Here is a 23,528-nt window from a genome sequence, read left to right on the forward strand (position 1 = left end):
ATTGCGTCATATACATTAAGGGCACATAATATGGCACCACGACTCACATCACATCATAATAACATATGTAATATATAAGATCCTATTATAAGATCAGATCATAGGATCACATCGCATCATATTCCATCAAGCTCACATAATACGGCGTCATGGGTCACGTCACATCATAATAACACATGTCAAATATAAGATCCCATAAGACCCAATAAGATCACATCATATAAGATCTCATAAGATCTCATAAGATCCCATAAGACCCAATAAGATCACATCATATAAGATCTCATAAGATCTCATAAGGTCTCATAATCTCATACACCACAAACATCACTTACAGTATAACATATATGCATGTCTTATAACAGAAAACAGGACCTTGTTGTCCTCCATGCAATCTGAAACTATAAGAATGACTTCATATCCATATCCTGTTTTATATAACGTAGTGTCTGGCTACAGTTAAGTATCCTGGATCAAGTATCCTGGTTACAGATGCCTCAATTCACTCGAGACCTAACCTGGCACCATAGGAAGACATTATTTTCCATCAGCAATACTTCAACTAAAACAATTTTTTTCAAACAGTAAATGCTGAGCAATTACTAATGAGTGACAATGCATTGTTCTATAATTAGAAACCATTTCTTGCATGGGTGCATACAGCACATGTTGGGCCTGTGTAATTTTATTTCTGTCTTCTAATTTGTTTTTACCTCTGCTTTCATTGTAAATGAACACAATAGAGAGAAAAAAGCTACCGTGCATTACCAAAAACATTCAAAACGCTTTCACGGGGCCACGCTGTTATGATCGACCAATGACAAGAACGGCGGGGAAACACTACAGAGAGAGCGCCAGTGGCGGCATGAATAAAGGCAGGCAACGTGCAGGAGGGAGGGAGGGAGGTCCTAGGCCCGGGTAGGCTACGGGGGGAAAAGAGGTAGAGGCGGAGCTTATCTCTGAGCGTGCATGCATGTATGTGTGTGTGTTTCCTCGCTCACCCCTCCTCCTTTCAGCCACCCCACCCCCACCTCTCCTGCCCCCCCCTCCCCCCCCTCCCCTCCCCTCCCTCCCTCTGCCCGCCCCTGAGTCTGGAGCAGCAGCAGCAGCGGAGCCTCACTGCCTCTCCTCGCCTCACAGTGCGGGAATATACCAGCGGAGAGCGGAATGGATACGGAAGGGAGCCAGAGCAGCCTGTCCTCCGGCACGGACAACTCCCCCCACGACCCCTGGTAACAGCCTCTGCCGGCCTTTTTTTTTTGCCTCGCCTCTCGGCCCCGATCGCCGAGTTCACCTTGGACTTTAGTTGAGTTCAGTGCGGGAGCGGAGCCGCGCCGAGACAAAAGACAAGCACGCTGCGTGTGTGTGTGTGCGTGTGTGTTTGTATGTGTGGGATGGATCCACTCAGCGAAGGAGACTCAGACGCACCGCTGCTTTCCGCCGGTCCCCCCCCCCCCCCTCTCCTCTTGTGTGTTTATTTATCTCGGTCTTCCTCCAGAAGGCCACATTGCAACTTCTCCCCCATCATCTGAGGGAAAAAATCCTCTCATTTTTTTCCTCCTCTAGGGGATTATAACGGCGCGACTGGCCGATTGGTGACTTCGCAACATGGCCGATGCTTTCTTCTTACTTTATTCATGCTATATTGCACATAATTCCCCCTATCCCCACTGAATGTGCGTGTGTTGTGCTCGAAAGACGGCGTGTTATTATGTGTGACTTACAGCTTGTATTTCTCTTCATTCAGCAAAATGTTCATCGGGGGTCTGAGTTGGCAGACAACACAAGGTGAGCTGTCCCGCACGCTACTTTAATAAGTCTGAATGAAAGCCTGCTGTGTGCTCCTGTTTTCTTCCATGTTACACGTACATCTTCCACATTACACACGGGAGGCTTCCCGAAGTTGAGGAGAAACACTGTGAATAGTTAAAAATCAAAGCCTCCTGTTCCATAAGGATCAGCTCTTAGGATTTAGACGTGCCGAGACGCGGGGAGAGATTAACGCTGGAATCGCGTCCACGCATACGACGACTTTGTCTGCCTTTTCGTGTCCGCTCCTCGCGTCCTTTAACAACAGAAGGGCATCCGTAGTGAAAGCGATCGATTATTCAGCGTTTAAGGCAGAAGTTCGGCTCGTGTCGATGCCCCACAACGCGCGCGCGCGCATGTTGTTTTTCCTTATTGTTGCACTCCATTCATTTATTTTAAGACCCATGAGCGCAGGGGCTGATGCACGAGTACAGTTTTATTCTTGTTGCGGCGGCCCCGTGTTATTACCCTCACCGTGTCAAAACAAAACATCGTCACCAAGTGCAGCTTTGTTTGTGGTCCGCAGGGCCTAATGGGTTATATTATGCTGAATGGCCAGATAGCCCGTGTACAGTCTCTGGAGGACCGGAGGGGACACAAACACAACGTGGTCCGCCCCGACCCCCATTGTCTCTTTTTCCAGCCACATCAGCTCGCCGGGGCCTGTAGGGGAAAAATAAAAAGTCACACCAGATTTATGGATTTATTTAACCACGCTCCCCTTGCTGTCTTGTTTTTCCAGAGGGCTTGAAGGAGTACTTCTGTAAATTTGGCGAGGTGAAGGAGTGTATGGTGATGCGGGATCCCGTTACCAAGCGGTCGAGGTAAGAAGGAGGCGTGTGCGCTCCGCCGTCCTATCACTGGATGCCTCATGCCTCTTCCATGCATGTTTTTTTTTTTTTTTTTAGTTTTAAGATGTTGCGAGTTTGCATTTAATACTTTCTTATTTTCTATTCCTTCGCAGGGGGTTTGGGTTTGTAACATACGCAGAACAAGCCGGCGTGGAGAAGGTTTTGGCGCAAAACAGACACGAGTTGGATTCCAAAACGGTGAGTTGTAACATTTTGGATGCTGCCAGAGAGTTGTCTTGGGTAACTTTTTTTTCCTGAAATCTGTGTTGCATGTTTTTTTTTCCCTTCTCCCCCCTCGGTGCATTTTGCCTCCCACCGTATGGCTTGTAAAGTTGAGGAGTTGAGCCCCCCCCCCCCCTTCCTCCCCCCCTCTCATTTCCCCCTACAAATCCTCCAACATGAAAGCGTTCTTTCTTGGTCTCCATCGCCATGGTTACCTGGGGGACCTGAATGGGGTAGGAGCCCCCCCCCCCCCACACTAAACCCCTCACAGGCTTTATGCAGAGAGGGAGAAGTTTTCAGCACCAGTTTTCTAGTTGCAGCTTCAAACTTTGGGGGAAGGAAACAGTTGTGGCAGAAAAACTGATGCCAGGAGGAAGTCTGTGAGGTCCACATGAGTCTTAGTTGAATTTAGGTTTGTTTGGACAACTATACTGTGATCACGGGGGGGGGGGGGGGGGGGGGGGGGCTTCTCTGTGATTTCCCCTCCTACACGTCTTGACACAATGTCTTGGTAAATGAAACAAAATGAGTTGCCAGATAGAGGTCACAGAGTGCTTGTGTTTCGCTACATAATGTAGCGAAACACAAGCAGCCGTGTGACTACGAGGACACATAGACGTGTGAATCCCTGCGTTGGAGTCAAAAGCTGCTTACTCAGATTTGAATATTTGTGAAGGTGTGAATGTCGCCGTCTTGGTCGTGTAGATTCGTTGTGAAAAATGGGGACTGGGTGTGTCAGTTTGTGGCCTCTCCCAACCACACACACACACACACACACACGATAGGATAGGATCATTTGAGAGGGAAAATCGGTGGCACAGAGAGGCAGCAGAGCCCACGGGGGAGGAGAAAGGTAGAGTTGGGTTAGTTGTTGGAGCAAGCCTGTTGCTGGGGGTGACGCTAGCCACGGGAGACAGTGCAGTAACTGCACAGCCTGATGGGATTTATGTCTCCATAACAACTTCTGAGCTATTTTGCATTAACTTAAGACACTCTGCTCGGTTGGGCAGCAGAGCTCTGACACACACACACACAGATAATGTCATGACAGAAACACTTATCTTATGTGTGTGTGTGTGTGTGTACGATTGGGATATTATCTGTGTGCTCTGAGGTTTTCAAATGTTTGAATTTAATTGCAGAGTTGGATCTTTCTGCACAGTTGCTGTGAGGTTTATTACAAAATAAGTGCTGCTGCTGGTAATTTGTCTCTTTTTTTTTCAGTAAGCTTGGGAGCAAGTTCTGCGCAACTTACTGTTTCTCAGTGAGTCATATTACCTATTAAACCCAGGTAAAAAAAATAATAAGCCAGAGCCAGACAGCGTGTGTGTGTGTGTGTGTTATGTGAACATTGGTTGGCAGGCCACTGGTGGGGTTAGGAGTTGCCCTGTTATAAACCAAAATACAGCATAAGGCTAAACAATAATAATAATGTTAACCACTCAAATGCAGCTTTGGTTGCTCAGGCTGTTGTGGCAGCAGTCTGTGGGGGAAGCACACCGTGGTAACGTTTATCCAACCAGGCGTTTTAAACAGGGCTATGGTTGCCATTTTGTCGTTCCGTTTTGGGAATAAGAACCTAGATTGTTGTCCAGCTCTCATATCCACGAGGGCTGTATTGTTAAAGACAATAATATGTATTTTTTTTTATTGCATATAGCCTCATTCTACGACAATACGTTAAATATCGCTGATTCAAAACGACCGAGCAGCGAAACAGCTCATTCCTCAACGGCTCAACGCGGCTTTGCTTTTGCTTATGAATAATTATGAATAAAGCCTTTTCGATAGTATTTTATGTTTTTTTTGTCAAAGCTTAGAGTCAACTGTGGGTCAAATTCTGTGGTGTTGGAGCAAATGTTTTTAATAACATGCGTAGCTTTGTGGGATCAGTGTCAACCTCTCTGTAACGTCTCCAAAACCTGTCCCAGTTTAATTATTTTTTTTAATATTTATTTATTTCCATGCACTTTGTGTCCCCCCTCACACCTGGGCCCTGTTTCCCTCCCTCTCTCCGTAGTTAGAGGAGGATAGCTATTGTTTGATCAGCAGGAGATGTGAGAAGGACATTCCTCCCTGGAATGAGGAAGAATATCCGATGCTCTGATTTTTTTTTTGTTCTTTTTTATGCGGAGCCTTTGGTTTCCGAGAAAAAGACACTACAGGGCCTGAAGCGGGATGGAGGGAGACGAGGAAAGTGAATGAAAGGGGATGTATCAGAGCAACAGGGTGCTGTGTAAGGACACAGAGGTGAGAAGTAAACCACATTACCCGGGAGCCAAGGTTCAGGCCCCGGTTAAGTGGTATTAAACATTTACAGTCCTGTTACATCCAATATGGCTACACCCCACCACTAGAAAGCACAGGCAGCAGACCAAACACTGATCGAACAATCTAGTTACTGTCAATACCTGTGGGGTTGACAATTTAAATGCGACAAATGAGAGGTTGTCTATTGTTTTTAGAGCGAGGCTGTTGTTTTGGTTGGAGGTTAGATTTCCTGTCGGGGCAGAGTACGGCCTCAGGGCAGCGGCGTGCTGACGTATTTCTCTGGACAGAGAAGAAGGGCACAACTGGTATTTGTTTTCTCGGGGAAGAAGAAAGGACGAGAACAGACATTCTCTGAAACGCCACCACTTCTCATTCGCTCGGATTAAGGAACAGGGGGGGAGTTTTAGATTTCGGTGCGTTATTATTTGTAGCGTAGCTGCGGGGTAAGAGTTTTCAGATGAGACCAAAGGCGGTTTGTGGCGATTTGTGACGTGAAATTTGGTTCATTTTGTGATGGATTTCCGTGCACTTTTTTTGTTCTCGTGATACATAAAGTATTTTGCTAAGCCATAGTAATAGCACAGTAGACTATACTTGATGGTGTGTTATGTTTTGTAATATAGTAATTGTTACTTTTGAAATGGCCGTGTCCAAAATAAAAACATTACCTGAAAGAAACAACACATCTTTATAGAAGGGAATGGCAAAAATAAAGGACATACAGACTTTACTTTCGGTTTAGACCAAAGTAAACATGTTACAGTAGGTAGTGATTGCTGCTTTTGGCACGCACAACTGTGTGTGAATGTGCAGGGGTGGTCAGCAGCATGGTGCTAATATAGCTGCTTTCTTCTATATAGACTGTAACAGCAGATGTTAGCACCAGCCTCTGTGGACCATTGGCACCGCGGCCTGCTACTGGTCTAACACCTGGTTAGTGGCGAGTTGAGACGCCTGCACCAGCTCCGCGCTCCTGACTGGAGATTAGCCGGTAGTGCTGACGTGGACAAAAACCGGAGATGGGGGGATGGAGAAGGTGGAGGAGAGAGGAGAGTGAGGGAGGCCCAGTGCTGTAATTAGTATAGATCTGAAAGGGAACTAATCCGATTGAGGGAAACAAACTGGATTGGGCTTCCGAAGGTCCATGCTTGGCCTCAGATCCGGTGATAAAGCCTAGACCGGCTCTGAAGGTGGATCCACATGCACAAACCCACCACCACCACCACCACACATGTCCTGACGAGGCAGGGTTACAGGGGTGGGGTTGGGTTTGGGGGGGGGGGGGGGGTGCTCTTTAGTGAGCTTCGTTAACTAATTACAGTGCCATTGTTCAGCTGTGCAGATTGACCCGGCTGGCCTGAGCCCAAACCAAGTCTCTCTCTAAACCCTGCGTGCATACATTGACCAGCCAACTGCTTTTGTCTCCTCTTCTGTTTATAGCTTTTTGTTTAGCTTATATTGATTATGTCGCCATAATGGGGCGGCCTGTGGTGCCTTTTTTTTTTTTTTCTTCTTCTTCTTCTTCTCTTTACCAGTGTGGGCCATTTTGTTTGCAAGAATGTGTTGGCAGATTGGCCAATGTGTCAGAGCTTTAGACGTCTACATGTGACGGTGTGATGGCAATACACTTGTTGTCAGTAGAGGTGGATTAGAGTGTATGTGTGTCTACTTGCTTGTTTTAATTACATATATGCGTCACTTTGTCAACATGTGTTAGTGTTTATGTGTGTGCTACATTTTGTGGGTGAGTGTGTGTGTGTGTGTGTGTGTGTGTGTGTGTGCCTGTGGGGGTAGCACGGGAGCCCCAGTTCCTCTACGGGCCCATCTGTTTTGTACTCTTTGTCCTGTTAATTAATGAAATCAGAGGGGCTGCCTGCTGGGACGGCCCCGCTGCACCGCCACACTGGACAGGCCCACTTTCTCATGGGCTGACTCTGTTTTCCAAATGAATGCCTTCTCTTTCTCCCCGTGCTCTCTCCTTTTCACACTCATTTCCCTCTCTCTCTCTCTCTTTCCCTATTTTTCTACCCATTGATTTGACGTCCAATTTTTATTTTTTGTTGTTTTCCAGTTTGTAACACTGGTGGACGTGCTGGGCCACACGAGGTGACTATTGGTCGTAGATTAGTCTAGTCTTGAAAAGCTAAACCACTAAAATCATATTGTAGGCTCTGCCGTCACTGTGCTACATTAGATTGAGCGGAGGTTGGATGTCATGAAGCAGGATGTTAGTCAGACCATTTCAAGAACACTCAGTCATAACTCTTCGTCGTCAGCCTGGGGAGAGCAGCTTTTTCTTCCTACAAATGTTTAAACACCATTCACGCGTTTTCACCACTGTTGATTGGGACTGTTACATCGCAGAGCCACTTCTCAAATGTCAAACCTCCGAAGAGCTATTTCTGAGTGTTGCAAACAGTGACCTGGCTAAGTCATTTTACTTTTTGCTTTGTGGCCTCTCTGTCTTCCTCGAGGCTAATCCGCCAGTCTGATAGATGCTTTAGTTTTCATTCATTATAGCCTTCCTCTGAGTACAGACAGATTTAGAAATTAAATGTTAGAGATATTGTGTTTTATCGCTGAAGTGGAATGATTTTTTTAACAGCATGGCATGACTGTAGCCGTAGTAGCACTACTACAGATATTGCATTAGGCCTAACCTAGTCTAGTTGGTAACCGTCTGTATTTTAGGATGTTTTTTTAGGAGCTGATGTTGATTTAAAAGCATTTGAAATAATGGTGTTTTGACAACATGTGAAATGTGGGTGGAAAAGATGATGATATGTATGATGAGACATACATTTGTCAACTGATTTTTCTGCACCGTTTGTACCATGGAGTCTTGTCTTTTTAATGTGTCCGACCACGTTGCATTAACAAGATTGTTGCATCAATGTGATGGCGTTTCTTGATACGTCAGGAGTTTCATTTACTGTATAATACTCAGTTTTTCATTCAAGTTTTACGAAAGTACATCACTATATACTGTATATACATTTTTTTATATAATCTGCATATATTGATCACTCTCGCCTCACCCCAAAATGTCTGTTTCCAAGCAGAATTGAAGAAGAAATGTGTCTTACAAAGACCCGATGAAAATCACCACGTGCTGTTAAATTAGTGAAACGGCTGTTGGATGTCTGCGTTTGTATGCATTCGGCTACTGGAAACAGATTTTCAGGCATATATTATTTACTGTATACGTACGCGACTGCAGCCTTTTGTCAAATGAGAGAGTTGGATTGTGACCGATGTCATTGTCAGCTCATAGTCTGTGTCTCTGACACATAATGGCCTCAGGGTTGCACCTGCCCTCTAGTTTTGTTAAGACAGTTAAAGGCACCTCTCGGCAGCCGTAATTCCCTTCCACTTTACACCGAGACTGTTTTGTAAAGTTCGGAGGTGTAGAAAAATATGTATTTACAAGACAACGATATTTAATCATGACTAGGAACATTGCTGCCTCTTGGAGGAGTCTTCCAAGTGTCATTCTGTCGGGTCACTGCAGCTTCTCCTTTCTTTTGTTACTGATTATCATCACTTGTTGTGTTTTTGCCATGAAATACATGTACAGCCTTCAGGCGTACAGGTGCACTATACTCGTAGTTTAAAGTGGGATACTTGAGTTATATAAAAAATTACTTCGTCGGCACTTGCCATTTACAGTATTTGTGTCTTTTGCTGTCATCGTTTTGATGAAAAACCAGGTGGTAAGGTCAGTGTATAGGTAATAATCATTGAGTACGAAGTCTATTATATTACATTTTGGCCTAGTAAGAAATGCTGCGTGGTCATTGTTTGTGAGGGCGCTCTGTTGTTGCACTGCTGTTGCCGATAGTTGCCGGTGGCTTTGCGTGTCCTTGTCACCTTTGCCTTTGTGCTCAGACCAGCTGGAGGTGACACGGCTCCTCTTGTCTTTGTGCCCCACTTCAAGGTGCAAAGACCTTCTGCGATCCCTTCCAAGGACGCTGCAGCTGCATCTTAGTTACACAGCGCCGTGCTCTCAAAGCAGTGTTAAATCTGACGTACTTAAAGGTCCTCGAGGGATATTTTTGTCTGTAGGTTTGTCATCAGAGGCGGGGAATCATCGCAGGAAAGAGATGAAAGGATTGTTGGAATATTGAATGAACACCCCTCATTTGTATTGTGTGTATTGTTCATGTTAAAAGTACTTATTTCTGGCCTTTTGATAGGCTCCCTTTGAGTTGCCAATATCAATTCAATACCTCTGATAGCGGCTGTGTGAGACACTAGGGCTTTCACTTCACACATCCAATTATTAGAACAAAGATGGAACTCTAAGACCATAATACACTACAAGGTCCTGTGACCTAAAAATCATCGCGCTCGTTGACTTGAGTGAGAATAACACGAGATTCCTCCCAAATTTAAAATGCCAGGCCAGGCTTTGCATATTTAGCATTATTAAAGGCCAGCTCGTTCAAAACTCATTTGCTTCTAATTTTATCTGTAACCTTGACCACTGCGGAGACATTCCACTTGGGAGAAATATGGATACAGTCAAAACTGGCTAATCCAAAATGGAGGTTGTCTGGATTTGTGAGCTTTACAAAATATACATGTATCCGTCTGAAATGTATTCAGCCTATTAAATGCTCATTTTTGGATGCCAGACTGCCCTGCTCTGTCTAGTATGTGGCTAAGATGCATTTAGTGTCTCAACACACAATTTAGAGCATGTACATATTCACGTCTCAACTGTGTATTTTGTTCCCTACGCCTGTTTGCTTGGCTGGTGTTTTGGGATTTTTTTTTGGGGGGGCTTGCATAAACAAGGGTCTACTATACATACTCGCAGATTAGCATACGTTCTATTTCGGGACTTGCAGGCCTTCAGATGGGCCCAGACTTAGAGGCTCTGTGTTGTAAGTAATTCTAGTTAGTTAACAGTGTGATAATTCATTGGTGCCCAGAGCGAAATTCCGTTAACACTAGCACATGATCAGTTACTGAACAACATATCCGGAGCAGGTAGAGGTTTAGTGTCTTTGCTCAAATGGACTTAAGCTGGGGGGATGCATTCTAATGGGGGGGGGGGGGGGGGTGCCCTGGGTAAGAAAAGGTCTGCCTCGCGGTCTCGGATGAGACAGTTGTTCAATTGTTTAACCCTTTTTAAACGGCAATATTCGTAACCCTGTGCCCTCTATAACAGCTAAAAAAAATGTGACTTTTCATCATTTTATAGATATGATTTTGAACTGATTACTTCTCTTTGTGGTCTCAGAGACAAATGTAAATGTAATAATGCATAGCTATGTAAGCATCTATAAAATATCAAATATTTCCTTCCTTTGGTTTAATGACCATTCATCTCTGTTTTGACACTTGTCTCTTATTATGATCTACACTAACAGCTGTGGGGTCTGTGTGCCTCCCGACATTGAGAAGGTAAAGCAAGTGTCAACAGCGTCTCACTTCTGATAGAATCCTCTAAAATCTATAATTTGCGAGTGCCGACCTGTCACAATTGTCACCGTTCATCGATCGTCGCGACTGCAGTCAAATCCACGGCAGGATGTCTTGAAATGGGGCCGTCATTTCAAGAACAGAAATGTTTTAATTTTCCCTCTTTAAAACTCACCTGAACTCGTCTCTCCCCTACAGATCGACCCGAAGGTGGCGTTCCCCCGCCGGGCTCAGCCGAAGGTGAGTGCACCCGTGATGGGTTAACCGCAAGGACGAGTAGTAATGATGTCATGTGTCACTGCTCATCGCTCAGTCCTGGTTGGCTGGGATTAGAGTCAGGCCAGTGACCGAAGATGAGCGGCAATCCACTTGTCCAGCCTGACACCGTGACCCCCTAACCCTGACCCCACCCAACCCCCAACCATCAGCAGCCAACATCTTACACACACACACACACGTTTATCCTGGCACACACATAAATGAAGGCCTAGACAAATGCCTGACTGTAGTCACCTGTACACACGCACACACCCCTCAAAGCCTTAAATGTAACCGACCTTAAACTGAAGTGAATTCGGGCTTTCAGAAACTTTCTGAGATGAGATAAACACCAACAAACACAACGTCTCTTTATCACCAGCATCTACCCCCTTGCCTAATGTGATTAGTGGTAAACGATGCCTTCTTCTTCTTCTTCTTCTTCTTCTTCCTCCTCCGTGTTTCTAGCTGGTGACCAGGACAAAGAAGATCTTTGTCGGAGGACTGTCAGTCAATACCACCATCGAAGATGTGAAGCATTACTTCGACCAGTTTGGAAAGGTAATACATACACAAATCTGGTATCCCACTCTGGGATAAGCTCCCGTCTTTCAGATTCACTAGTGGAGTGGTTCCCAACTTTTTTGTGTCAGACTGAACTAAAGCACCCTTTCATCAACAGTCCCGTAACAGCATGTTGAATTGGGTATTATAACGATTATAATTATTGTCAAATCATAATAATTATAATGCTATAAAAGTGCATATGATAATTGTTAAGTTTGCATTTGTGCTACTACCACCTGGAGCGGCGCTATTAGCTATTTTCAATCGTTTGTCCGCTAGCTAACTATTTCAAATGTTTATCCATAACTATTAGCTAGTGTTCAATACTTCAACCATTAGGCTACTTTTAGCTACTGCAATCAATCCAGTCAATTTCAATCAACAGTTTATTAGTTAGATTTTTAAGCATTCATCCATCACTTTTAGCTCACGTTAAATGTTTATCTATGCTCCTCTGCTCGCTTGTTGTTTACACACTCTTAGTTGTAAATTGTGGCGTTCAGGTGTGAAGCTGACTCAATGTGTCGTCATATTTTTTTATATGAAATCGAAATATACGTTTTTAGCAAATTACTTGAGCTACTCCACAGTCTGTCCACCTACTGAGCGGCCACAGCAGAAGTAGCCCCTGGGGTACAAGTACTGTAGCCCTGGTTGGGAATCACCACTCTTATGGACTGTGCACCTTTGATAGATTGTATTCATCTGTCGGCCACATCGCTTTGATATCTCTCGGCTTTTGAAAAGCTTGTTTTGCTTCTTTTGTTTTACTCTATTTTTCCCTTTTCATTTGCTGGAGGCACAAGAAAAAGTGCAAATGGGGCCTAATTTCAGAGAACAAACCGCAAACATTTAGGTTGATTGGAGAGGACTGGAAGAGAGAATGAAAGGACTAAAAACTAAAAGAAAGGAAATAAAATGCTCTTTGGTCATTAGTGAGCTTCTCTGCCAGCTACAGTATGAGTTTAGTTTGTTAGTTTACCTCTTTTGTTGGCTGTTTTGCTCTTTTACAATCCCATCTTAGTTTTGGGGTTCTTCATTTGTCCTGCTCAGCTCCTTTGAATGAAATAATGGTGAAAGGCAAACATGCTGTGGAGACAGAAGACTGGCCGGGGAGAGGGAGGGAGGAAAAAAACAAAAAAAAGCAGCGAGAGGAGGGAGATGGTGGGGGACTGAAAGGGAAGAAGCAACCCCCCGTAGAGCGAGAGGGGAGGGCAGTTTGTAAGGGTTGAAGGGCAGAGAGAAGTAGGAATGTTGAGATAGTGAGGAGGAAAAAGGGACTATGAAAGGGGAAAACACCAATCTGATGGGCCATAAACGTATCAAAGTGTCCATCATGTATGACATGCTGGGCTACTTTTTAGCTAACTACACTTTGGGGGGTTTGGGGAGTGTGTTTGAGTGGACTTCAGGCTCTTCAGCATTAACTAATCAAATGCAACAGCTGCTCCTGTAACAGCTCCCACCCCCCCCCCCCCTCCCCCCACCTTACCCAAAATCACCACCTAAGACACTAACTCCCCTCCCATCCCACACACACACACACACACCCTGCTCCAGTCCCTCTCCGCTTGTTGCCGTGGTGACCTGCTTTCGCCCATTGTCCCGCTGTAATCCAGTGTTGTTTTTTTTTGTTTCCTTTAAAAAAAAAAAAGAAGAAAAACGTGTAAGAAGTGTGCATTTGCATGAATGGAAAGAAGGGTGTGTGCGTGCATGAGAGTGTTACAGTGGCATCGACGTGTCTGCGACGGGAGGCGGGCTTGCATACATTAGCACCGGCTGCAAGACTCGCGGCCGGTGATCCAGCTGTCACAAACATTCGGTGTGTGGTTCTGCTGTTGGTGTTAATAGGGAGACGGTCCGAAAATGAACATCGCGTCAGAACGTAGGCCTAATGGATCGGAAGAAATTAACAGCACGAACCGCCTCCCGCCTCGTGTCTGGCTGTGTTTTCTCTCGGTTGGCCTCTGACTCATGTTTAAGGGTATTACCATATTTCAGGTGCTGGTGCGAATTCGCACAATGTCTTCTAATTCGGGATCCTGTTCGATCTGGATCCCGTGTGTGTGTGTGTGTGTGTGAGAGACCATCGCACTATAAGTCACTGTAAGGTGCATGTTGTGACACGTGTCATGTTGCCTTGACTTGTGTTTTGTAAAATGGCAGCTCTGTGCCGAATCAGTTGTCCCCGGTGATCACACAGACACTCATATCTAAGACAACACTCCCTCCGCAGGATGAGGGAATATTTGGACTGTTTGGACACGTGAGACCAAAGCTGTATCATGGATAGCGCCAATCCCACAGTGCATTCCTGCTGAGCGGGAGGTATTTCTTGTTTATTATCTGAGCCCGGTTACAAGGTGCAGGTTAGGATGGAGTAGGACTCAGTGTCCTGTTTATTTTCATACTGTGGCACCGCCTCGCAAAGGAAAACACAGAATGCACCATACATTTGCAGCAACTCTTTGATACACGAAAGATGTTTATTTGTTTGAGTGTAGTTCTGAAGGCACACCTACACAAACTTCATCAGACTGGACTGAAATGGCTGCTCAGTGGACACGTCAGGTGTTTTGGACCAAATCGAGGAGTCAAAGACATTCAAATCTGAGCTCCTCTTGCTAAATGTCTTAAGGCCAATAGGACTACAGCATGCCAGCAGCCATGTTTGTAGGAAAAATGAGCCTGAATCCTGAGGTCTTGAAATCGGCTTCAACCCGGTAGAAGGTTGAAGACCCCTCCCTTGTTTTTGGCTTAAGGCAGTGCCCGTGTGGATCAGAGAAGTGCGTTTTTTACTGGTAATCAGGCATGCAGTTGGGTAATTTGATAATTAGCATTTCAGGCATTTTGGTCATACAGTCCCATTATATGTAACCCTGAAGAAAATCCCTGTTTTCATTCTTTTTTTTGTATCCTGCTTCTCTGCACTCTGCACTCTGCATTCCTGAAAGTACCTTCCGTGAAAGAGTACCATTCAAATCCCTCCTCTGAAATCAAGTGAGAGAATAGGTTCGAGCAGCAGGCAAAGGAAGGAGTGGATAAGATGAAAAATGCAGCATGGACAGGGCAGACGGGAAAAGTTGGGACTCCACTCACCCATGTGAGCTGGCGATTAGGAGGCTTGACTGAACACTTTGTCTGCTGGCCTGTTTAGAGAGCGATGGCTGGAGAGAGAGAGAGAGCAAGAGGGGAGAATGAAAGAGGGAGATGTGAGGAGACAGAAGGGGGAAAAAAAAAAAAAATGTGAATGCCACCTTTCATAATCTCGCAGAAAGTGTAATGAACTTGTCAGCAAACGCTTGTTCTTCAGACAATAGCTGCACGCTTCACTAAAACCTGGATATTTTTAATGCTTCCCTCGGAAAGCCGGCGTATGATCACAGCTGACCCTCGTCTCGGTACATCTGAGAATGTCAGAACTTCATGAGAATATGACCTTAACTTCTCTTCACTCTCTGCATGCATGCTGACTAGTTAGTGACTGAGCCGCCTCTAAGCCAATCTCAGACCCCCACAGCTATCCAATCAGATTGTCTTACAGCACCCTGGGCAGTGGACATCGGAGATCGTCTTCTTATTAGTTTTGGCAAGGGCAAGGGGCTGGTGTGCGACCACAGCATAAGCTCACACACGTGACGGAATATTTTTCAAATCAGCACGCCATTATGTTCTAGCGGAAGACAATACGATGAACCACATTAGCATGACTGTGCAGCATATTATCTTTACTCTGGCTTCAAAGATGTGGCTTCGCAGCTCTAAAGCTCCTCGGACTGGCAGCGCTAACCGCCGGCCATCTCTTCCCGAATAGATGTTGCTAATGCTAACGGGGGGGGGGCTAGCTGTGCGTGTAACTCTACTCTTATGATAACATGTTGGCTTGCAGCTGTCTACTTACTGTCCTGTTCCCTGGCTCTCTGCTGTGTCATTGAGTTTGGACGACCGGAAGGGTGGAAGGCATGAGAGGAGAGGAGAGGAGGAGGAGGGGAGGCGGGCAAAAACTGAATGAAGGACAGAGAGAGGAGGGTGCTCTGTGTGTGTGTGTGTGTGTGTGTCAAAGCTATCTGTGCACAAGGAGGAGAGTTTAAAGGGTCAGGGAGGTTGAAGAAGCAGCCTTGATCCTCTCTGTGTTCATCCTTTAGCAAGGAAAGTCTAAAAATCTTTCTCTCGCACAGGCGTAATCTCAACTAGAAGACGCGGATGTGTTTCACATCTCAAGTAAAGGTTAGAAATCGGATGGCCTGGTCTTCCTGAGGCCTCTGGCACTCATGTTACACTAGTTTGAGTTTCAGTGCTGACTGCCTATTGAAAATAGCCATGTAGTCATACTCCACATGGCTGCATGTGATGTAGGGAGATCCGTATTGTAGATTTTTGTGAATGTTGTTGCAAATACCTTTTTTTACGGTACAAACAACAGAAAACACAGCGATCCCAGGCCTTTAGCTTCCCTCCTTCTCTCTCTCTCTCTCTCTCTCTCTCTCTCTCTCTCCTCAAGCTGTCAGAGCTCTGCTAACTTTCCTGCCAGTGAAGGACAAGTGAGGGAGGGAGGAGAGAGGGTGAGAGGGGGGAGGAAGAGGAGGAATATGAATAGGCAGTGGAGTGAGTGCAAAAAGGAAAGTGGAGGGAGAAGAAGAATGAAAGGAGAGCGTGTTGACAAAGACACTCGTTCACTTTGTTCTGTTTTCTCTGATCCGAAAATGTTCATTTATCCTCCATCAAAACTTCACCTGCTATGATTCATCAGTTTTTCTCCTTTTCTGTTCCATGCTTTCTCTCCCTCCATTTTTCTCCTTTCCCTCCATTCTATTCATTGAAATTAGTTTGCGAGGGAAAGGGGGGGGGGGGGGGGGGGCAAGTTTTTCTAATTGAAATTCTTTACAGGGTCTCCATGGGAATAGTAAAGTTTGTTGAGAGGGAAAGAAAGACAGCAAGGGTGAACGAATGAAAGGGGAAGAGAGAGAGAGAGAGAGCGAGAGAGAGCGAGAGAGAGAGAGAGAGAGAGAGCGAGAGAGAGAGCGAGCAGGACAGAGTTTGTGAGAACTCAGGAGAAAGACAGAGACCGAGCAAAGAATGGGAAAGAATTTCCTCCAGCGCCTCGAGAACGGGAAACATTCACTTCTTTTTCACCTTGATAGATTGTACTTCATTTTATTTTTAAACAGAGCTCCCCCCCCCCCCCACCCCGACTCCCTCATTTCCCCATTGCTCTCCTCCCTTCTCTCCCTCTCATTCTTTCTTTTCTCCTTTGTCACCTGTCACCCCTCCCTCTCCACCCTCTCCATCTGTTTTCCCCTCTTACTCCAATGCTAAAGAGGGACAATGGCACCCCATGCTGTGTAATGATGTGTGTGTGTGTGTGTGTGTGTGTGTGTTAATATGTCGAAGCTCATCCATTCTCTGCTTCGTTCTCACAGGTCGATGATGCCATGCTTATGTTTGACAAAACAACCAACAGACACAGAGGTACGTATGCAGAGTTATGATATATACACACACACACACACACACACAAACACACACACGCACACACATTATGTTAATATGTGTCGACACACTAAGTGAGGACACCTACAAACATGTCCTCATTAATGAAAGGAGAAACAGCGTGATAGAGTCACTGGGTGAACTTCAACAAAAAGAAAAATGCAGATTTTTCCTCAAGTGAAATGGAAAAACAAAAGAACGTGAGATATCTCTGCGCCCTGTACAGGGTCAGGCTGGTTACATGTGACTTAATGAGACAAGTGAAGGAAAAGAGCTCGGGTGGAGTGAGATAAATTGAGTGTGATAACTGGTAGACGATGGTAAATCTGGGCTAATGTTTTTGGTGAACCACGCCCCATCCCAGGTCCCCCATGATGCCAACAGCTTGATTGACAGGCAGGCCACGCAAGGCCTGCTCTGATGTCTTTTAGCTCCGTGTGCTAGAAATGGCTTTTTTAAATCCACTGTGGAGTTTTTAAAAGTTTCTGGGATATTTAACGTGGTCAAATGTTTGCATGAAAATATACTCTTTTGTAGATTCTGTGCTTTTCCACCATTCTTTATTGGTATAAGCGTCTTTGTCACTGACCACAGCAAATGTGAAAACACTCAAGAGAGGTCAGGTGTTGGAATAAGAGTCTGTGTGTGTGTGTGTGTGTGTGTCTTGCAGGCTTTGGCTTTGTCACCTTTGAGAATGAAGACGTAGTGGAGAAAGTGTGTGAGATCCACTTCCATGAGATCAACAACAAAATGGTACGCATGTCAGCAGCAACATATTTCATCAACCTCCAGGTTTCCATTGAGGAACTATTGAATAAACCTCTAGTACATGTGTGGTTTGTATCAGTGATGTACGGATTTGTTTGAGCAGCTTTCAGTCTTCTGCTCGGGTGTGTTGTGATTTAAAGATCTGCGTTGTGTACTTCTGTCTATATCTCAGTGTTTTTTACTGAACGTATCCATGAACAATGGTCTCCTGTTAGGTGGAGTGCAAGAAAGCTCAGCCCAAGGAGGTGATGACGCCGACAGGTTCAGCCAGAGGTCGCTCCAGAGTGATGCCCTATGGGATGGATGCCTTCATGCTGGGCATCGGCATGCTGGGTAAGATTGAATCTCAGATATAGCAAATACATTGAAGTCTCCTTAAAGGTTTTATTCATAAGCAGAAGGTGTTGTTGTTTAGAGCAGAAGCTAAAAACTACATAAACATTGACATTAGTGGGTAGTTTTTTGATCAAATATGTCTTTATGTAATTTGTTATGTATTTAACTGTTTAAATTAAAGGGTTGTTTGGGTTATTAGTCAAATTATAGGCCTGTTTTCAGGCTGTAACAGAGAGGTTTGGTGGCTATATTTGATGTAAATCTTATTCTAGACCAGTTTTGTGCTTTTTCTTTTTATGCTGTAATACAAAGCTAAACTCATGCCATGTTAGGAATGTCCTCTGTGGCTCCTTACATTTTGTATTTCTTCACTTTACCCATAAAATGTTCGGGAAAAAAAATCCAGTTCACTTGAACTAAAATTGTCTTCTTGATTGTGTTAATGAATTTCTGAGCTGATGCTCATCTCTCATGAATAAAACTACGATCTGTGATGTACAAACGTAGAGGTCACAGACTGAAGGGCGATAGAGCTCTACACACTGGAGTGAAATATGGTTTGAAAGCATCCTCGTTGCGAAAAACAAACCATCGCGTGTCATTTGTGGAGGTTTGGCTCCCTCTCCTGGTCATTTCACACTGTACCGCATTGTAGTCGCCGTCATCTCGGAAACGGCTGTAGATGTTAACTCATTAGCATCTGGCTCATTCGTACGGGGGGGGGGGGGGGGGGGGGGGGGAATGTAGCTGATGTTAACCATCATACGTCACCCGGTAGATGAATTGATCCAGAGCTTCACTGTAAACTCAACATATTCACTTGGCTGATCTAAATGAACCCAGAAATAGAACCACCTAAATCTCAAGTAGGGCATACTTAACAATGACTGCGTTTATTCGTTTCTTTTTCAAGAAATTCAGAACAATTACATTTCATGAAGTGTGTGACTTTATGTCTTCTTGGCTCTTTATTCAGCCACCGTAACTAAACTGTTGATTATTTTCTATTTCCAACAGGCTACCCAGGCTTCCAGACTACTACCTACACTAGCCGCAGTTACTCTGGAATTGCTCCTGGTTACACTTATCAATTCCCAGGTGAGTCCACATACATCTAACATTTCTTGCGCTCTTTACATGTCTTCTAACAGGAAGAGAAGTAAGTTCAAACGATACAGGCGGTAGTTGATGTTAACACACTACAAGAACATGCACACTTAATACCATCTGGAATGATTGAAATTGTTCCTGCCTTTCCTTCCACAACCTCCTCCTTCTTTACAATATCTCCCTACGTCTTAAATCTTGATTGTCTCATTGTTTTCTCCTTCTATTGTGTTTATTTGATCTACTTTCGGAACCTCCTCTTCCTTTGCTCCTACCTTCCTGCCTGTCCTCACAGTAGATGTTGAACTTTCTGTGCTTGTGCGTCCGTGGTAGCGTTCTGCTGTGGCTGAATGTCTGTCTGTGTGTGTGTGTGTGTGTGTGTGTGTGTGTGTGTGTGTGTGTGTGTGTGTGTGTGTGTGTGTGTGTGTGTGAGTGACTTTGTAGTCTGGCCGGCGGATGGTGACTGTATTTACAAAGCGCTCTCTCTTGACCTTCTCTGTTTCTAGAATTCCATTTAGAGAGGACCCCCCTCCTGACATCATCCCACCCCGCTGAGCTGGCAGGTCAGTAGCTCCTCATCCCTCCAAGGGCCCCAAGAAAGAAAGAAAAAAGCTATTTAGCACAGGAGAGTCAAATGAAATCGCTGGCAAGAAAGTGAATGAGCATATAACCTAAATGTCAAACTATTCATTTAGGTTTCATGGAAACTGATAAAGCCTTTGATCGTCAAGTTGTTTACTACATCAGTGGACCAATTAACTTAGGGGATAAAAAAGGCAGGAAATGCTTCCTGCAATTATTACACTGAATTAGTTCAAATGACAAGAAACTTTCTGTCTGTGAATCCTCTGAACAAAGTGGCATATCTTACCACTAAGAGTCGTCTTAAAAGGTTTCTAGCAAAGGAATTCCTCTTAAGACAACCGGCGCAGGGAAACAATAACATTTTAATAATTATTTGAATTTAAATTGAAACTAAAAGGATTTGAAAATGCAATTGGAATAATAAATAAAAAAGGATTACATTATAAATTAAATGAAGAAATAAATTATCGAAAAAAAAATTAAATTAAGTCAAACTTGAAATTAAATAAAAAAACATACTTAACTGTATATAATATTGAATGAATTAAATTACACTTGAAATAAAAAAAATCAAACAAAACAATTTGACTAATTATGAACAGGTGTTCATCTTCTCTCACAGCTACTTCAGCCAGTTAGGAGCTGCTTTAAGCTTTAGGGTGTTCTGTGAATACGGCCCCTGCATCTCCAAGCTCCAAGCATCTCCAAGCTGCTCATGCGGCTCTGTCTGTACACTGCCATCTAGTGGCCCTGAGCTGTACTTGAGTTGTCATCCACCTTGTTGTTATCATGAGCTTTATTTTGTTCCTTATTTAAAACACGTAAAGTCAGATTTGATTGGATGCTATGGTTTTGATACCCTCCAGCAGCTGGATTTAAATCGGATGACAGATGTTTGCACAGATGTCAAGTCAACCGACACTGAGCTGTAGATCGTGACTCACCATGTGACGTGAGAGCCGTCCACAATGACAATGCAATAATTTGGTTTGTTTGTAACCCTCAGCCATTCCCCTGACTGCTTATGGACCAATGGCAGCAGCCGCTGCAGCCGCAGTAGTTAGAGGTACGTGTGTGCTGAGACAAAAACATGTGTGTGTACTTGTGCATATACTTGCCTTCGGTAGAATGTGTGTACATGGTCCTGCTTGGACAAATAGAAGAGTATTTATAGACGTGTGTGTGTGTGTGTGTGTGTGTGTGTGTGTGTGAAGCCCTCTAGTGCTGAAGCCTGACTTGTCTCCTCCATCTCTCAGGCTCCACCCCTTCACGCACAGCTGGTTTCCTGGGCACCAGCAGCCCTGGACCAATGGCTGAACTGTATGCTGCAGCCAACCAGGACTCAGGAGTCGGCAGCTACATGACCGCCGCTAGCCCCACCCCCGGCTCAGGGTTTGGTCACGGTCTAGGGGTAGGTCATACGCCCTACTAAAGCGCACACACACACACTTCACTACATGCATGGGTGCACGTATTATTCACAAATCTAATAGAAAGTGTATCCCCTCTTGCCTATGTACCCCCAGGGCCCGCTGATTGCTACTGCATTCACTAATGGCTACCACTGAGAAGACTCAGGTCACTGAAGCTGGGAGGGCCTCTCTTCTGCTGATGAGCCAATCAGAATGCTGGCTGCCCTCTGATGGCACAACCTGATTGGCCGGCCACAGGCTCTACTGGCTCCCTGTGGCTCCACCCACCGACTGAATATCTTTTTGAAATCCTGAACTCTGTTTTGCTGTTCTAATCTCACTTCAACATAACTTCCCCCGTCTCTCCTCTTTTGTCCTCATGTAGTGTTATAACTAGACCCCCCCCCCCCTTTGTTATCCATTATTTTCTTCTGAAGCTGAGAAAAGGAAACTGCAACAAAAAAAAAAAAGAAAAAAAAAAAAAGTCTCTGAGGGCCAGTTGTCATCTTTGACAAAGCCACAGAGGACTATTGTAAGTTTGTTTTTTTAATTATTATTATTTTATTTCAATGTGATATGTCGTTTCATCATGAAATCCTTCAAAGCCGTTACTGATGTGAACAGAGAGAAGAAACCGTGAGACATGGGTCTTTGTCTGAAAACCATTTTTAACAAAGGAAGAACAAAATCCAACAAAGTCCTCTTTTTAACTCATCGCGGAAACATGAAAAAAAAACCTAAAATGTATATTTTGGTAGTCTTTAAAAACAAAACCTTTGTAATATTGTTATTAATATTGACATAATAATGATAATCTGTAAGGTATTTTATTCTGTAATTGGTTTTAAAGCAATGTTTTTATGTCTTCCTGTAAGATATTGTACATAGACGTTGGGATGAGGGGGTGGGGGGAGGGGGGGGGGGGTTGAGGGGTTACCGAACCAGCTCGCATGTCATTGGTTGGTTTGAAAGGGTTAACAGCTATTTGATTGGCTGTCATCTACTACTACGTGTGGTCATCTCACTACTTTCATCGGTATGCATATGGTAGATATGTGTACGTTGTTGGCCAGTCGGCTCCAGCCCTCAACGATAGCTGTTGAGAAACACAACTTCCAGGAGTTTGTCTGGCACATCTGTTCAGTTCAAGTTTTGTCACAAACTCATAACTTTGTTTGCTTTGCTTCCTGACAAAAAAAGCAACTTTATAATTTGATCACCACAATGAACCAGATTTCTTGCATCTTCACAAGAAACTACTTCAGATTAAGATGACGCATCACCGGAGGAGAAAACAGGGGTTCACGGGGTGGGGGTATTGACTTGACTTCCTCTTTTTTGAAAATATTATATATATATTTTTGCGCGATTCACTTCTTAATGTTTGTGTTTTTATTGTTTTTCTTTTTTTTTAAATATTCTTTTACACGGTGTTCTCCACCGTGAAAACAAATGAAGGACATTCTCAGAGAAGCAATTGTAGAAAACATCACAATCATGTTCTGTCCTCTTATCGCTGTTGAAGGTGCATGTGATTGCGTCTGGGTGTGTGTGAGTGAGTGTTTGTGCGCATACATCAAGGTGTAATATGGAACTACTTTTGGCAACGAAGGAGCATTTCGATTGCCAATTTTTTTTGGTACTGAAAAACAAAAAAAAAAGATCACCCTGTTCCATTGAGGCTCATCTGCTCCTCTCCCCCCCGCCCCCCCCACGCCTCCCTCCCATTTCATATTTAGGTTTAATACATTTTTGCGCCTCTGAAACCAACATCATATTGTTTATATACAGTTGCTGCTCCGTGTAGTGGTGAACAGAGGGGGTTTGGTCAGGGAACCAGAAATGGAACAGGGTCTCGCTCCCACTCGGCTCTGATACAGGAACTCAGTACAGATGCCGCTGGCTGGCAGGAAAAGTCAAAAAGTTGGAAGAAATTCAACATTTGCAAAAGACAACAAGGCTGTTTGTTCAGCCTTCTTGCTGCAGCCTGTTTGATGTTCAGCACAGCAGAAAACTTCCTGATCCAGCCAGTAGTTCCTCTGTCAGACCGCCTGGGACACGACATAAAACTACTGCTGGACACCAACACTGTAACTTTTTAACTTACAATAAAGCAATAAGTTATTTTTTACCTTACAAATGAAAATAGTACTATTATTGGTAAAAGCAGACGACGTGTGGATAATTCTGCGGCATTAAGACTTATTTTCAGAAAAAAAAAGAAACTATATTTTTCTGTTTTGAGATCTTGTTCCCCTTGTATATTGATTTTAATGATGTCTTTTGTTGTGTTGATGTGAGGAGAAGGGCCAATGCTTTGAATGGAGCTTGTTGCTCTACATGAGCTCTGGTAAAGTTTAACATGTGGGCTGTACCCCGCCAAGCTTTACAACACTGCTTTTCTTTTTTTCCTTGTTTTATT

The 23,528-nt window shown here is 44.3% G+C and overlaps 1 protein-coding gene across 1 annotated transcript; it reads left to right on the plus strand.

The window, feature by feature from the left end:
• Positions 1 to 1,146: 1,146 nt before the first annotated feature.
• Positions 1,147 to 21,988, plus strand: LOC306694006 (RNA-binding protein Musashi homolog 1-like). The gene is made up of 14 exons (XM_079156700.1): positions 1,147 to 1,232; positions 1,748 to 1,788; positions 2,552 to 2,633; positions 2,774 to 2,858; positions 10,782 to 10,823; positions 11,310 to 11,402; positions 16,829 to 16,877; positions 17,569 to 17,651; positions 17,882 to 17,999; positions 19,020 to 19,100; positions 19,616 to 19,672; positions 20,701 to 20,760; positions 20,951 to 21,105; positions 21,221 to 21,988. The coding sequence occupies exons 1-14, from the start codon at positions 1,168 to 1,170 to the stop codon at positions 21,260 to 21,262; spliced, it is 1,053 nt and encodes a 350-aa protein (XP_079012826.1). The 5' UTR covers positions 1,147 to 1,167; the 3' UTR covers positions 21,263 to 21,988.
• The last annotated feature ends 1,540 nt before the right edge of the window (positions 21,989 to 23,528 follow it).

Source organism: Pholis gunnellus, assembly GCF_910591455.1.
Source record: "Pholis gunnellus genome assembly, chromosome: 3".
Taxonomy (NCBI): domain Eukaryota; kingdom Metazoa; phylum Chordata; class Actinopteri; order Perciformes; family Pholidae; genus Pholis; species Pholis gunnellus.